The sequence below is a fragment of the Panicum virgatum genome, chromosome 2N (genome assembly GCF_016808335.1).
Source record: "Panicum virgatum strain AP13 chromosome 2N, P.virgatum_v5, whole genome shotgun sequence".
NCBI lineage: Eukaryota > Viridiplantae > Streptophyta > Magnoliopsida > Poales > Poaceae > Panicum > Panicum virgatum.
In genome coordinates this window covers 65,815,672-65,831,362 of record NC_053146.1, presented here as the reverse complement: position 1 = coordinate 65,831,362, position 15,691 = coordinate 65,815,672, and the positions used below count along the sequence as shown (strand labels likewise).

Sequence of the window (15,691 nt, the reverse complement as noted above, 5' to 3'; positions counted from 1 at the left end):
CGAGCATGCACTAGCAACATGTATGCTACTTTCTTAAGCATTGCAGAATCCTTTCGCTCTGCTGTGATGGGAGCAGTGCGGCGCACTAGTGCGGGATGGCGCCAAGCTGTGAAACCCTTCAGTCCGGTCGGTTGGCACTGTAGCAGCAAAGTGGTCGCGACTGGATTGATAAAGATCTCTCCACTAAGCGGTACGACGTCTTCATCGCAAGTTGGAGGCAATGCGTTTTTGTTGGCCAATGCCGTAGCAGCTACACGGCCCCGACACAAACCCCCAACCATACCTGGGAAGCTAGCAAGAACATTCGCTAAGTATCCTTCCCAATGTACATCTTTAATTATTTTTATTTCTATCCTCTCTCTGGTTCCCCTTGCGTCCCTCTTGCGTGCTAACATTTTACAGGAAGCTTGGCAAGATGGCACGAAGGAAGATACAGATCTTGACGAGGTCAGATCGCTGTTTGTGTACATGGCTGCGCCGATCGTGCGCGCGCCCGCAGTGGAACCATCAAGAAACTGAAGAAGCATACAAGTGGAGGCTCAACTTCGACCCGGCCATGCCAATCCTGCCCCAACATGCACACGCTTTGGTCGCAGCCGAGCAGCTCCGACATGTGCAGCGTCAACGGCAACTGCGACGACAGACCAGCGATGCTCGCAGAACAAGCACGGAGGCGATGATGTGTATCGGCGCTGCTTCTACACCCGTCCGGACGCCAATCTAGAACGGCTGTGGCGGAAGGCCACGCTGTAGTGTGTGCACCACAGAAACAAATGTACAAAATTAAGTATTCAGTAAAATACATACGGAGCAGATATTATTTGCCCATAAAATTCCATTATAGATAAGAAGGTGCAGTCATGATGCCCCTTTCTCTTCTGTCGATCATGAATTAATCTCAAACTTACTAGGAACTTCACCCAGAAGAGTTCCTGGCCGGCTTGGAAACAATCAAGTTGCAAGCTCACAATGTTAACGGGAAGTAAAAGGGAAGAAAAACATGCTAAGGAAAAACATCAAAACAAAAGTACGTAACACTTGCATACCCCTGTAGCTTTCATGGTGGTTGTTGCATGTATAAAGCAGCAATAAATACTTGCGCATCATCAGTACGTGTTGTGGCAATGTTTTGGACACTTGAGCCGCAGCACTACGGCAGCCCACGCGACACCGAGTACTCTGGCAAGCTACTTACTGAGATAATTAACCAGGAGTTTTTCGAGACTCCAGAAACCAGTAGACCACATCGCCCAAGTCGGATTTATCCAACGGCAGGCTATGGAGCACAACTTGTACATGGAAACATGTATTTGTATTTTATAAAATATGAATAAAGCTTGTGTTCCCTATCTTTTGTGTATTTTCTATATACACTGGCACGCCCGCACTCTTTATTTTCCAGCAAAGAAAATCTTATATGCGATTTTTCTCTCAAAACACTTTCAAACCGCATATTTAATTTAAAATCCGATTGAATAGTAATATTTCATGGAAATAATGCTACAAAATGAGATCCGATATGATATTTTATTATTTTAGTTTACCACTTTAACAATTTAATGTACTAGTTCAACTTTCTTAACGTGTCATTCCAACATATATAATATACTATTTCAAAAAAATTTGAGCTAGCTTGTCCAAAGTGTTGAATTGTTTTCTTTCAAAATATTGAATCAGTTGATAAAATGTTGAGTAAGATATTACAATGATTAGTGTAGAAACAAATAAAATGAGATATAATAATAAAAAGGTAGATGGGGTTCGCCTTATACCTAATCATAACCCGTCCAACCTGATAAATCCGACCCAACTCATTTGAAAAAAACTGACCAACCTGTCCAAAAAAAAACTGATCCGACCCGACACGATTAATATGTAGGCCAGACTCGGGATGAAAATTTCGACTCGATGCAAAACTCGAGCCAAGTATGACTGGATTTTTTAACTTGAAACTCTGCCCAATCTCACCCATAATTTGTACAAAAATATCATGTTTGACCTAACCTAATCCGAACTTGATCCGATCCAACCACATGTCGAGTCGGGCTCGAGCTAAAAAAATCCGATCCAATGGTCGGATCTGGCTGGGTTTTAGGAGAAAAAGAACAGTTTTTTTATCCGAATCGAACCGACCTGACGCAATAAATGATCAGTGGCCTTCCTTCACGGCAACAGAGCTGCGCTTGAGCATGCTACTTGGTTTTGGGCTTTCGTTGGGCTGTGTGCTACTTGGTTTTGGGCTTTCGTTGGGCTGTGCGATTCTATAGCCCCTCGTTCCACCGGCCGCCGGGTGTCGTCTCGTTTACCTTCTCGACGCGACGCCCACCCACCCCAGTCCGCTCCGCCACTCGTGTCGTTTCTTCCACCCACGGGCTCGCATCGCAGCAGCCGCCGGGCTTCCAGAAGCTCTCTCAGCGCAGGGCGCCGCCATGGCTGCGGAAGGCAAGGCTCCGTCGCTCGCGGAGGTAGGAAATCCGTACCCCCCCCCTCCATTCTCCAGCTTGCTCTATCGTTAGATACGGCTTGTCGCTGTCGTTTCGATTCCCGGGTCTCCCCGCCGGCCGGCGGCGCACCCGAATGGCCGAATCCATAGGCGGCTCGTGGACACGGTACTAGTCGGATGAATCGGAGATAGGTTTGTGCCGGAAGGTTTAGGTTTTGATTTGTAGTTAGCTGATTAGGCTCCGGAGTTGGTCAGATTCGGGGGCTGGTGGCGGCCGGGATTCGTCAGATCCGGCGGCTCCCTTGCCGGATCTGGAGGCCCCCGCCTGATATCCAGGTGGCTCCCCACGACGTTGGTGGCTGGTGGTTGGTGACGGCGCGCGGCGGGACTTGCATACACGATTTATTCAGGCGGCCGCTCCGGCCTGGCGGCTGCATCACGCAGGCCCAGGCCCCGAGAGGTACCCTCGTCGTTCGCTCGCTGCCATGGCGAGGCCCCTCCGCCCCAATCGCTGCCGCGAAGGCTGTGCCCCCTTCTCCTGAGGCGGCCTCTCCGCTCCAACTGAGCGCCGCTATGCAGGCCATGATGTGGCTCGCAGGGCTAAGCTAATGTGCAAGCTGTGACTGGTGGCATACGGCCCCTTCGTTCAGGCCGACCTCGACAATGGCATCACCATCGCTTCATGGTGGGGCGGTGGTGCTGTCCGGCAGGAACTCCAGGCGAACCGATCTTGTGTTGGTATCGACAGCGGCGACATTTTTTTTGTGTCGTTTCCCCTCTGAGGCATTGTTGTGGTATCTCTTGCGACTGTTGGTGGATCTCTGGGTGAAAACCTAATTCTAACTCGCCGGATGAGGCTGCGATGGCATCTTTGATGTTATTTTCTTTTTGGAGCGTCACTGTGGAGGTCCTTTGGTCTAGCTTTGTTACCTCAGCGGCATCAAACGATTCGGATGTTTCTAAGAAGACGATAGATGTGATGGTTTGGTGCTGCATTAAGACTTTGCAAGAATGAATCGTGAACGAAGAAGATTGAAGCTTAGTCTTCTAGTTTTTTTCTTCTTTGTTTTAGAGTTTTCTTTCATATGTTTTTGAAATCCTCATTTGAGGTATATAGTCTAAGAGCTCTTGTAACTCTGGCTATATATATCCACATGTGTATCCTTTGTCTAAAAAAAAGGCTCCGGAGTTGGTGTGATGATATCTTTTACTTCAAGCAGTGTTTCAGCTTAAAATCAAGTAAAATGAACTGGGAGTCATTTATACTAGCTCTGCAGCTTCCTTGACATAGTTTCTAGTCAGAAGCATTCGGCACGTAAAACAGTTCTGTTTACTCCTAATTATGTGTCACTTGCAAAAGAAAAACTGAACTTGAGAGGATGCATATTACACATGTATGAACCCAATTAAATTCTTTGTTGCGTGTTGTTTCTTCTGAAATTCATCTTCCTTGATCACAACCATTGTTAAACTCCACGTTATGTGCAGGAGTATTCACTCCCACCCCAGGAGGTCCAGTTGCAAAATCCATCTGAAGAGAAATCTGCTGCTAGCACTGTGGCTGAAGTTGTTCCCGAGAAAAGTGCTGAAACCCCACCAGCTAATGAGGCTACTGTTGCTGTTGAAGAAACAAGTGAAACTTCAGAGGTGAAGGAAGCCTCTGAGGAGCCAGAAGCTGAGGCAAGCCCTGCTGCTGAAGAAAGTGGTGAGGTTGCTGAAGAAAGCAGTGATGCTGCTGAGGAAACAGCTGATGAAAAACCAGAAATTAAGGTTAGATATACCAACTAGCTGTGAATAGTTACATTCTACAAATTGCTACTGAATATTTATAAATGCAGATCGAGACAGCTCCAGCAGATTTTCGTTTCCCAACAACAAATCAAACAAGACATTGCTTCACGCGCTATGTTGAATATCATAGGTATGACTGGCACTGCACTATTCATAAATCATTTGGGGTTCTTTCAGCATTGATTGTAACTGACTATAATTTCGTAACAGGTGTGTAGCTGCAAAAGGGGAGGGTGCTCCTGAGTGTGAAAAGTTTGCTAAGTACTACAGATCACTCTGCCCAAGTGAATGGGTATGTATTCTTTCTCTAGTCACTATTTTCTATTGGTGTTGTTTCTTCAGTTTTACTCTGTGATAGTGAGTTGGTGATTTCAACGCATATGGAGTTATGGACTAAGTTTGACTGATCTGCCTACTACCCATAAATAATCTCAAGAGTTCAAAACATCCATAAGATAATGAACTCTTCCTGCGTTGCAATATATAATTGTTACCACTTGAATGCCTGAATTTTTTTAAGGGCTTTTGAACGACTGAATTCAGGTGTTCTGAAATTACTGTCTTATATGCTATTTTGGCCATGGACATTGGAGTAGGCGAGTAGCCAAAACATTCCTGTGGTTAGAGTGAAATCCATGGCATTGGGTCACTTCAAGCAATTCGTCACTTGAGTTGGATGGGCTTGACTTCAGAGTTCATTCAGGGAGGACTGGGCCTTTCTGGAAAGAGTTCTGTTGAATGCACTGGATATTCATATTGCAGTGTTTTATGTTGACTCACAGTTTTGTTTTTTGCTTTGGTATATGTTTTTTTGCCTGGGCTTTTATAAGCCCAATAATTTGATATTCAAGAACAAAATTTCTCCTATTCCATTAATTTGACTTGTATTGCTACCATAAGAATTTATGGCCTGGTCAAGATATGTGGCATGTTTTATATAATGCTTGTTTAGACTTCGAGCTTGGGTATTTTTGCTGCTGCCTTTGTGGTTAACTTTTGGGGGTTGGTGGCCTTTATCAAACATATTTGATCCTTTTTCTTCAGCTTCTGTCGTACTAATGTTTTTTTCTTCTTGCAACAAAACTGGCTATTCTCAATTGTGCTACTGTTTCTTGCTCAATTTGATGACACGGCTGTGATGTTTTGCAGGTTGAGCGTTGGAATGAGCAACGTGAAAATGGCACATTCCCCGGACCCTTATAATGCCGCTCAGTGGCGAGAAAGCCATGCTTGTTCTGGCACCCTACCTTCGTCGATAACTACAGGAGGCTTCCTTTCCTTTTGGGAGACTAATAAAGTGTTGGATTGATGTGCAAGGATTCACTTTTGAATTCTTTCCTGAACTTGGATCGTTCGAGGATTCAGGTCCCCAATTTTGATGTACGTGTTACCACCAAGAGCTCTTTCCGGATTATAATATCTTGTCACTCGCTTGTTGCGGAGGGACAGCATATGGAATAAACGACAGCTTGTTCCTGCAGTGTAATCTTTCAAAGTGCTGTTAGTAGCATCACACTTTTTTACCCATAAGGTAATCTGCACGTTTCCAATTAAAAGAGCAGAGAAGAGCTTACAAGCCCTTGCATGGAGGGAAAAGTTTAGAGAGATATTGCACGTTTTTCTCACATAGTAGAGGAGGAAAATTGCTGCTAGCACTGACTCATTGGCTCATCGCACGCTGCTGTACTGGCATCGTGTAAATTTGATGAAACGGTCTGCGCAGTCCAGGCAGCTTCCACAGGCCAGCAGCGGTGCAGCCTGTAGGGGCGCGTAGCAGTTGACGCCACCAATAATCGTTCAGAAGCCTGCATGTGGCTCGCAGCGCCACAATTGAAAATCTGGAATGGATGGACGTTGCGCGCAGGAGTGAGAGGATCGGCCTGCTGATGATGCTGTTGGAATTCAGAGATTGATGGATCGGCGTGCCAGAAAGCTCAGATTAGCAGCAACGGTGAGCGACATCGTGGGCAGATGCTTCAGACATTCTTCTCTGAGGATACACCGGACGAAAATTATTAGAAGAAATATTTATCGCTACAAAATTTGGCACATGTTTTTAACTGAAGCTCAGTCTCCCCAGAAAAGAACAGAAGCCAGGGAGGTCACACACACACAGAAGTCGGGGAGGTCTCTCACACACAGTGGCGGATCCAAGAATTGAATGTTGGGGGGTTTATTTCTTCTTCCTCCTCCCTCCCCTCTTTTTCTTCTTCTTCCTCATCCTTTTCTTCTTCCCCTACTTCATCCATAGCTAAAAAATACTGGGAGGCTTAGGGGGGGTTTCATGGGATGCATGCGGGTAGGGGGGCTCCAGCCGCTCTGCCCCCACGTTGGATCCACCCCTGCACACACACACTTGCAAAACAAGCAGACGGGCGGGCGGCATCCTCTACAAACTAGCATCCTATCTGTGATGTGGTCACCTTTTTATACCAGTCTCTAATTGGTGGCACTACATCAGATCAAATACAAATTTATGGCGGCTCTCCTGACGAACTGCTTTACTAGAACAAGGATACAACATGGTTCTGCTCTCACATAGTAGCATGGTCTCTTCATCAGCATTTGTCTTGATGCCCTGTTTCCATCTACATATAGAGGCGCTGGTGCAGCAATCTAGCATTCTAGCTCCATTGCATGAAATGGACAAACTAGTAACAATCGTGGGCGACTTTGTTTATCACTGAAATGGATATGCAAAACAAGCAGATGGAGATGGGTGCCAGTGCCATCCTCTGTAAACTTACGCACAGTCTGTTGTCGCTTCTCGATTAGGCTCTAATTGTTGGCATCAAATCCTATCAGCACTAATCTATGGCAGCTTTCAATACATTGAAAAAACCGTTTCACTCTATGATCTTCCTGTCACCCTGTCGTCAGAACGAACGTAGAGAACTGCCATTGGCGTAATATCAAATTCGTGGCTTGCAAGGACTGTGTTGAGATTGATGGCATCGATCTCAAATTCAATTAGCATCACACCAGCGTCCGAAGCAAAAGAAAAGGGCTTGCAAGCACGCATCAGCTTCCGCATGTATGACTTGTGAAATGTGGTGTCCCTGATGCAACCAACCACCTATGATAATCCCGAATCCCCATGCCCCAGAACATGTATGCGCTCAAAAGAACTATAAGCGTGGATCTTCAGAATCGCCACATTATTTGGTCTAGCCTAATTGACTAAATGTCTAAGGTCAATTTCAATGGGAGGGTCATGTGAGTGTCATGAGCATAAAATTTACCGATGTGACAAAAGAGAGAAGGCACTCCTCCAGTTCGGTTACCTAGTTCACAGTCTAGGTAACTGTGGGATGACACTTCCCATTGAGACTGGCCTAATATTCAGGTTCGTATTTGTATCCTAGTTATGCAACTTTTACCCGAATAGTATGCTAGATTAGCTTAGCTCCATGTTTCTTTGGTTGAATACTCCCCCCAAAGAATGCGAAATGTATTATACCAGTACATTAATCCATTGCCTAATGATGTATTCAACACGAGATCCTGAACCTGAACCTGATTCTGAATGCAGAGCATTTACTCCACCACCCAACCGTCCACCAAGTTCCAACAGGCAGAGCATACGGAGTACTACTCCACAGCAGCCAATCCCCTCTTCACCTCCCCTCGTCGACGTCTTCCACTCCTACTCCCTCAAGTTCGGGTTCCGATCATTTGAGCCATGGAGTCGCGATTAGGCGGCCGCTGCCGCCCCGGCGCGCAGCCGCCGCGTGGGCCTCACCGCCGCTGCGGGGGCGGCGGTGATGGAGACGGAGTGGATCGCATTAGCGGGCTCAACGACGACCTGCTAATCCAGGTCCTCGTCCGCCTCCGCTCCGCCGCCGCCGCCGCCCGCACCAGCGTCCTCTCCCGCCGGTGGCGCGGCCTCTGGAGGCACCTCCCCGAGCTCTCCTTCCGCAGAGTCGCGCCCGACGCTCTCCAGGTCGCCCTCGCCCAGGTCGCCATCCCAAAGCTAAACCTCCTCCACATCGATTACCCCTTCCATAGGAGCAGGTTATCCGCCGAAGCAGTCGCCTCGCTGCTCCGCCCCGCCGCGCGTCTTGACCCGGTCGATCTCAGCATCGTAGCTATGGCGGACGGGACGGATGAACCCATCGCCGTCGAGGTGCCTTCCTTTGCCCGCGCAACATCGATCAGGCTGCATGTTCTCAACCTCCACCTGACACCACCGGCGCAAGGCGGTGATTTCCCGGTGCTAGAGATGCTTTCAATTGTTGCTAGCGGCTTCGATATCGGCCCCCTGATCTCACGATGCTCATGCCTGCGGGTGCTAGAGGTGGTGGCTTATGATCGGGTTGTCCACACCATCACGGTCCACTCGGTGACCATCGAGGAGCTTCTTGTGACCGGTGATGGGTGGCTCCGTGGTCTTGACATCGTGGCACCAATGCTGAAGAAATTCACCTTGCGTGAGTCCGTGGACAAGGATTTCGTCATGTCATTGTTCGCACCTAAGGTGGAGAATCTTTCGTGGAGTTGTTCGGTTTGCTTTTATCCTGAAACTGTAGTGATTGATGCGTCTGGGATGTGGAGGCTGGATATACTGAAGTTAGAGACTCAGGAGAGCGGCTTTGTGCTAAGTTTGCATGTAGGAAGACCGGTGCATTTCCATTCTTTCGATATACTTTTACTCTTTTATGTTCAAACTTCAAAGTCCTGGAAATTCCGACGAATTGTTTAACTGTTACTACGAGTTATCCTTTGGAGTGCTTCATTTGACATGTGATTTTCATGCACTTACAGAATTCTGCAACACATACGCGAAACTTGCAAGAAATGTTCCAGCTTCCTAACATTTCTGTTTTGGAGCTAAAAGTCAAAACAAGCAATGGTGTTGAATCTACTGAGGATTTGTAATGCTACACGAAAGCTTAAGGTGGCCATTGATCATCGTGCGGTAATTCTTCACTTAATATTCCTAATACATAGATTTTCTAGAAATATGCTTAACTACATTATGTGATCTTGGAATATATAGTTGCTTAGTATGATGTGTGTTTTGGTTATGGAAGATTAAACATGCTTAACTTCTCTTTCAGATTTTGAAGAGGAATGGTGATGAAACATGCCCTCCAGACTGCCTTTGCAATGAACCACAAAATTGGAGAAGTCAGAATGTCTCCTTGAGCCTTCAAGAAGTAGAAATAGTAAATTTCAAAGGAAGCAGCTATGAAGTTGATTTCTTGAAGATTTTGTTCAGATGTGCTCCCCTGATGAATGTGACCTTGAGACTGGCCTCCAAGGTTTCACCAAGCAGCCAAGGATGCGAGGAAACCTACAAGATTTTCAAGGCGAATCCAACTGCAGAATGTCATGTTTATTGCATAGGTGGCAAGGAGGTTATCTACGCATGACTGCCATATGCTTCTAGACGATGCAGCTGGGGATGATTTCCTTGCTTTTGTCTTACCATCAGAACTAAGTGTGTTATCCGTTGTCATTGATAACGTAGCCGTCATGTTTTGCTGAGGATTCGTGTCAACTCCGAAGACTTGTTTCCTGTCGTGGCCACCGGAATGAATCGCCAGATTGTTGGTCTAGCCTAAATGCCTAATCGTTTACCTGAATATGCTAGATTAACTCTATCTGAACCTGTATGCTTCTTTGGTTGAATATTACCTAGATGCTACCGATGGCACATATTATGGATTATAGAATGTTGCAGATATATGCTGGTGGCATCTTTCCGGCACTGTCAAACTATCAGGTGTGGTAATCACTTCCTGTTCTACTCTTAGCGCGTCAGGGCCCTATCGCGGCAAGAGGTAGTTCGTAACGCGTAGGTCAAGCCGTTTCTGCTGCTCGTGCAATGCTGATGGTCTGATGGACTCAGACGAGAGTACAAGATCGGCAAAGCCTTGGCCAATTTCAGGTTGATATATGTGAGTAAATAGACATTTGGGTGTGTTTAGTTTCTCCGTTTTGAAATTATTTGGAGTATTAAACATAGACTAATTATAAAACTAATTACAGATCTCGTCTGTAAACTACGAGACGAATCTAATAAGCCTAATTAATCTGTCATTAGCATATATTTATTGTAGCTTTACTGTAGCAATTTTGTGTGTGGTCACAGTCAAATTAAGTTCGTTAGATTCGTCTCGCGATTTACAGTCCATTTGTGTAATGCGATTTTTTTCGACTATATTTATTACACCATGCAGGCGATTTACAAATCTATGGTTGTTTCACATGTAACACTTCTATACAGTAGCGAGCAAAGAGAGTAACAAAGAAAATATTGGCTTCAGACAGCTTCATGGGAAGCTTACAATGTGTAAACTTGTCCAGAAAACTCTGAGACCAAAATTTCATATTGGAGATTGAAGAACAAAAAGACAGAGCGCTTAAATGTATTCACTATCTAAGAGATGCTACATAAAGGACGTTCTCCCTACATACTGAGTTAGCTTTTCTAGGATTACCTCTCCAATGATTTGACAACCAAGTTTGCCCAGACTTCATAATTACAACAGTTTCTTTCACATACCACTGGCGGCAGCTTGACTAAATGATATAGCCAGCATCTGTACACTAAAAAATTAATGTGCAATAAGCAATTTTTTTGGGACCCAACATTACCATTAACAACAAATCTAGGGTCATTGCTACCTCAACTTCACACAGATAAATCTCTTCTCTACTTCTACTAATACATATATCTCTATCTCTCCTCTACTATGTAACTGCCCCCACCAATACGACACGCCTCTCCTTATCATCAAAAGTTGAGAGCCAATTCCCCACATATTTGCATTTTAGAAGCAAATGTCCACCATCATCATCATATTTCCACACAGTGGGCATCTAGTATCAATCTCCTTTTTTTTTTGAAGAACTAATCTCCATTCCTCTAGCCTGAATTTTCCTTTGCATTGGCAAGCCACGATGCCCAAAAGCCAATTGGTTCAAATTTGTCGATCAAACCATGTACTAGTTTCCCCTGGCCCAAGATGCAAGAGGGGTTTTTTTTTTCTGACTGAAGCCCATTAGAAGGGGGAAAAAATAAACCGAAGCTCTCACCCTTCCCAGAAAAGAAACGAAACGACATAAACCTGCATCATCAGTTTCAGGCTTCCCAGAAAAACTGTCTTTACTCTAAGATCGTGTGTCGAGAAAACGATACAAAGTCGTTCTGCTCTCCAGAAACTGTTTGTTTTCGAGTTCCAAATTGGTGAACCATATCGGCGCCGGTGCAACTGTCTGGGTCACAACTTGGCTTTAACAGGTTGCACACACAGACTAAATTGCATATAGGAAACGTTCCTGAGCATCAGGCTGCTGTTGATGGAATAAAGAGCTCAGACGCTAATGAAGTAAAATGGCGTTGATGTAAAAAGAACTCTGAATGGTATTGGAGCAGCAAGACGCCTCAGCCAGGGATAGACAATTAGGCATACAAGTTGATCCTACTGAATGAAACACTGACTGGTCAGATGAATGTCAGTCCTGTTGAAAGGTTGCTGCTGGATCTTCAGAGCATCTACTCTGTTTCGGCGGCCCGCGAGTTGTCTTCAACGTGTGGCGTCCTCCTTGTCGATGCGCATGTGCGAGCCGGCGACGAGCTGACGACTCCGCCCAGATGAAAACGGATGCGCTGTTCAGACGGCTGACGGCTGGGATCGGTCCGCCTCTCTCAGGCGGGGTACGGGATGCCGGGATTGAGTGAAGCAAAGAAGCGAACGTCTGGACTGAGCTCGGTGCGCACGCCATGGTTTCCATGCCGTCCCGCCGCGCCGAGCACCCGCCTTGGCGCCCCCAGTCCTCTACAGGCCAGCTTTCACACCGGCCGTAGAAGCGAGGAGCTGGCTAGATGCCACAGGCGTTGCTCCGAGGTGCCCGCGTCCGCGTGTTAGGGGAAGGAAGCGAGGGGCGGCCAGAGCGCGGCGGCGCTCCGGCGAGCCGCGGAATGAAGCCGCGCCTGCAGTTTTCGCAGCCCACATGCACAGGGTGGACGGTATTTGAAATACCGTCCACCCCTTGGGTACTTGGCAGCCGTCCGATCGGTCCTGTACGGCCCAAATTAGCCGCATCGCAGGAGCGTCTTCCTCGTCAGGCTCGGATTCTAGAGCCCCCCTGCTCCCGCCGCGCCCATCCCAGCCTCCGACGAGGCTTGTACTGGCGCCTCACACGCCGGATGCGCCGTTCGTGATCCGTCTGGACCGGAGGCAATCAGAAGCTGCTCGGACGTGGAATCGACGCGCGAGAGGCAAAGGCAAGACCACAATTCCGCAAAAACCCAACATGGCGCATTGCGGCACCGTCGACGAACAGGTTTGGCGGTGCGGCGGCGGCGCTCCTGCGAGCCAGGACGTTCTGGGAGAACCAATCGCCGGCACACTTTTAAGTCCCTGCCTTACTGGGTGAACTGGTCGCTGGTGCACTGGCGTTTGTTCGTCATGGATTCTTCGTCTGGGTTCGGAGCTCTGAAGACGGATGACATGATGATCCCGCAAGACCTTGCCGGTGCTCCGTCCCTAGCAGAAACCTGCGGCACCTGACACGAAAGAAGGCCGCTGTTCAGATTCAACCTGGCACCCGGGACACTGTAATTCTTCTTCACCTGGCAAATCGTCGAGCTCACTAAACTGGTTTCAATTTCTAGTTTGTCAAAGCCTGAAAGCTCTAACAGCAGATCTTTCAACTAATAATCAAGAGTAAAATGGTGCACCGCCGCTGACTGCAGCCACGATGCTAGTATGCCCTCTACTAGGCAATGCAAGTTCTGATTTGCGAAAGATAGCTGAAACTATTGGACAGGTTGTATATATGGTACCATATTTTTGGAGAAGCAGCTGGTGTCATCATGAACAGACATCAAGAAAAGTGCTGGATTCTGTTAAGAATGTAGTTTGTCTGAGTTAAAGGCCGCTAAAAATGGTGGAAACATCATTGTAGAAGTACCTCTGGTAAGGTCTACAAGGTACTCGATATGTTTGGGATTAAATTTATCTACAAATTTTCTTGTAGATAAAATTAGAATACCAAGCATATCTAACGAAAACATTATTTTGAAGCCTTGAAGTGTATTCGCCGATTAGGCATGCTGCACGTAGTTTCCCTTGAAAAATAAAGTGAGCGCCACCGGTCAGGAGGGTACAAAACTAGCAGGTGTTGGCATCAGGAGATGATACGGCAAGAGGTAGTCAGCCTTCGGAACACTGTCGATGCGTTCTGCTGCGCGTGCAGTGGCAAAGCCTTGGTCGATTTCCAATTCCAGGTGATGTATCATGTATGCCAGGACATAGGGTGGGTGTTTCACTCGTAGCACAAGCTAGCGAAGAGAGTAGTAATTAACAACACTGGCTTCAAATTTCAATCAACTTCATTCCGTATTTGCATACACTTCTCCAGCAGTATCAACATGCTACAGATACATGGATGCACTGCATAATGATGTCCAATGGCACACATCTCAACACGAGATTCACAACTATACAAGCACCATGCATAAACACATTTACAGCCTTACAGGGGGCATACGGCATACCACATAGACAAGTGTTTAAATACCCGGGCGATCTTCAGGCGCCATGAACACCACGAACAGCCTCCTGGAGATTCTTCACAGCACTATCGTAGTTCACGAAACCCATGAACCAGAACTCATGGTTATCAACAGAGACAACCTGAATATACCTCTCTGCAGGGTTTTGTGGACTTGCCGTGGGGTTAACTGATCTCAAGTGGGGAATGGGTAAAACAACCTGTTCATGCGCATATAAATGATAAGGCATAGTTGGAACTAGGAATTAACCACAAGAATGGACCGAAATTCAAAGGAACTCAACAAAGCGATATGTACATGCTTATATACAAATTCATGTTGTCCATTTGGTAAATATACTAAGTAGCAAATTAGTAGGACACACAATCTGTATACATAAAACTGAAGATAACTAATGTGAAATCAAGTACTCACTAATCAGGAAACCAATTACAGGTTGTGTACTCCAAAAGTTAGCAGTTTCATATATTTGTCTATACAGGTGACTTTCATCATAGATGAATTTCAACTTTGTAATTTCAATATCTGCAGATTTTAATATGAATTCATGTAATTGCTAATCAAGAACCAGTTACAGGCCATAGACTATAAATGTCACACCTAGTCTTATGCCTGTGGTAGGAGTATTCCTTTAGCATCAAAACAGACTAACAGAGTACCCAAAAAACTAGAGAATGTAAACTGATAATCTATACACCATGAAGAGGGAACTCTATCGCACATACTGAAGAAAAGGAACTAAAAATGCGGGCACCATACCTTGTAAAAGGATGACTCGGCTTTGTTGTCCTCAGTTACATATTTCACAGGGCTGTCACTACCAAATGCAATCTTGACAGTCGAGAGATACAGGACGCCCATGATCGGCCCATGAGATGTCGATAGGTAGCACACATACACCTTCTTGAGCTTCTCATCAGGCAAGCACTCGAAAGTCTGACGAAATATCTTGTCGTAACCACCCTCAGATATGACCTTTGATATCTGAGCAATCCTCCCCATTGCAGTATCCGTCATGCTAGATCCAGTTTTGACTGCAAAGATGCACACCACAAACAGTATAGACAGCTATTTGCATTGCTAATCGCATTGTGAAACAGGCATAAGCATGGAGTTTTGAACCATTCCTGAACATGGCAAAGTCGATGCGTCATCATGTGATGTGTGTGCCGCTGCATACTGTGCCACAAAACTGCTTCTGATTGAAGATCCACTGCATCCAATCAGAAGCACGCCACTAGCAGTTTTGTGGCACAGTATGCAGCTGGCCATCGGCACACTCAAATTTGTCTCTACTTTCTTAACACATGAACGGCTGTCTGTTCTCTTTCAAAAATAAAATGTACTCAAATTTGTAGTCGTGCCAAGGAATCTCGGGACACTCACGGTGCTGCCAGACGTCGCCGGCGATGCCCTCGGTCTTGCGCGCGGCCTCGTTGAACTTCTTCCCCACCATACCGAACATCTCCCTCAGATTGTTCGTAGCGCCTGCGGCGATCCACCCCCAAATTCAGAGCGATCAGACCACCCGCAAAGCAGCCAAAACCGATGACCAGAAGGACCTGAGCAGCGAAGAGCATGAGACAACGGGCAGGAGCTCACTCTTGGCGGGCGGGTTGGGCGACGGGGCGGAGAGCACGTAGGGGTTGGCGCCGGCCGGCGGCACGACGGGCGGCGGCGGCGGCGCCATCTCCTCCGGGGACAGGCGCGGGTACGCCGCGTGCTCCGCCGGCGCCGAGGCCGCGGGCGCGTTGGCGTCGGGCTTGGGATCCATGGGTGATTGGGGATCGGCGTCGGATGGGGGAGCTGGAGGAGGAGGAGACTGCCAGACTGGGGCGAGCTGGCTGGGGTCGGGGAGGTCGGCGTCGCTGGGGGAAGGTGTTGACTGCTCCCGGGGACGACGGGCGCGACACGTCAGTGCGAAGAAC

General features: G+C 47.0%; 3 protein-coding genes across 6 annotated transcripts; 2 read left to right on the top strand and 1 right to left on the bottom strand.

The window, feature by feature from the left end:
• Positions 1–2,261: 2,261 nt before the first annotated feature.
• Positions 2,262–5,784, top strand: LOC120661874 (cytochrome c oxidase subunit 6b-1-like). The gene is made up of 5 exons (XM_039940865.1): positions 2,262–2,465; positions 3,932–4,213; positions 4,282–4,364; positions 4,445–4,526; positions 5,384–5,784. Exons 1-5 carry the CDS (start codon positions 2,430–2,432, stop codon positions 5,435–5,437), a joined length of 537 nt encoding a protein of 178 aa, XP_039796799.1. The 5' UTR covers positions 2,262–2,429; the 3' UTR covers positions 5,438–5,784.
• Positions 5,785–8,198: 2,414 nt separating this feature from the next.
• LOC120661873 lies at positions 8,199–9,907 on the top strand. Of its 4 annotated transcripts, none has more exons than XM_039940864.1 (3): positions 8,199–8,711; positions 8,999–9,131; positions 9,295–9,907. In XM_039940864.1, exons 1-2 carry the CDS (start codon positions 8,325–8,327, stop codon positions 9,110–9,112), a joined length of 501 nt encoding a protein of 166 aa, XP_039796798.1. In that variant the 5' UTR covers positions 8,199–8,324; the 3' UTR covers positions 9,113–9,131; positions 9,295–9,907. The 4 variants fall into 4 exon arrangements, with proteins under 4 accessions (XP_039796798.1, XP_039796796.1, XP_039796795.1 ...); XM_039940862.1 differs by having other exon boundaries at positions 8,999–9,152; XM_039940861.1 differs by having other exon boundaries at positions 8,199–8,843.
• A 3,638-nt stretch (positions 9,908–13,545) lies between these two features.
• On the bottom strand, positions 13,546–15,609 carry LOC120661870 (GEM-like protein 1). Its single transcript, XM_039940859.1, has 4 exons — positions 15,366–15,609; positions 15,150–15,251; positions 14,523–14,797; positions 13,546–13,962 (listed from the first exon to the last, which is right to left on the bottom strand). Exons 1-4 carry the CDS (start codon positions 15,535–15,537, stop codon positions 13,780–13,782), a joined length of 732 nt encoding a protein of 243 aa, XP_039796793.1. The 5' UTR covers positions 15,538–15,609; the 3' UTR covers positions 13,546–13,779.
• Between the last annotated feature and the right edge of the window lie 82 nt (positions 15,610–15,691).

What these genes read in the sequence shown, in the direction of transcription:
- LOC120661874 (XM_039940865.1), top strand. Translation starts at nt 2,430, where the DNA reads ATGGCTGCGGAAGGCAAGGCTCCGTCGCTCGCGGAG. An exon ending in AGGCTCCGTCGCTCGCGGAG is followed by an intron (nt 2,466 to 3,931) that starts GTAGGAAATCCG and finishes CGTTATGTGCAG; the next exon opens with GAGTATTCACTCCCACCCCA. An exon ending in CGCTATGTTGAATATCATAG is followed by an intron (nt 4,365 to 4,444) that starts GTATGACTGGCA and finishes ATTTCGTAACAG; the next exon opens with GTGTGTAGCTGCAAAAGGGG.
- LOC120661873 (XM_039940861.1), top strand. Translation starts at nt 8,325, where the DNA reads ATGGCGGACGGGACGGATGAACCCATCGCCGTCGAGGTGCCTTCCTTT. An exon ending in GCTTTGTGCTAAGTTTGCAT is followed by an intron (nt 8,844 to 8,998) that starts GTAGGAAGACCG and finishes ATGCACTTACAG; the next exon opens with AATTCTGCAACACATACGCG.
- LOC120661870 (XM_039940859.1), bottom strand. Translation starts at nt 15,537, where the DNA reads ATGGATCCCAAGCCCGACGCCAACGCGCCCGCGGCCTCGGCGCCGGCG. An exon ending in CGGCGACGTCTGGCAGCACC is followed by an intron (nt 14,798 to 15,149) that starts GTGAGTGTCCCG and finishes GCATCTTTGCAG; the next exon opens with TCAAAACTGGATCTAGCATG. An exon ending in CCGAGTCATCCTTTTACAAG is followed by an intron (nt 13,963 to 14,522) that starts GTATGGTGCCCG and finishes GCGCATGAACAG; the next exon opens with GTTGTTTTACCCATTCCCCA.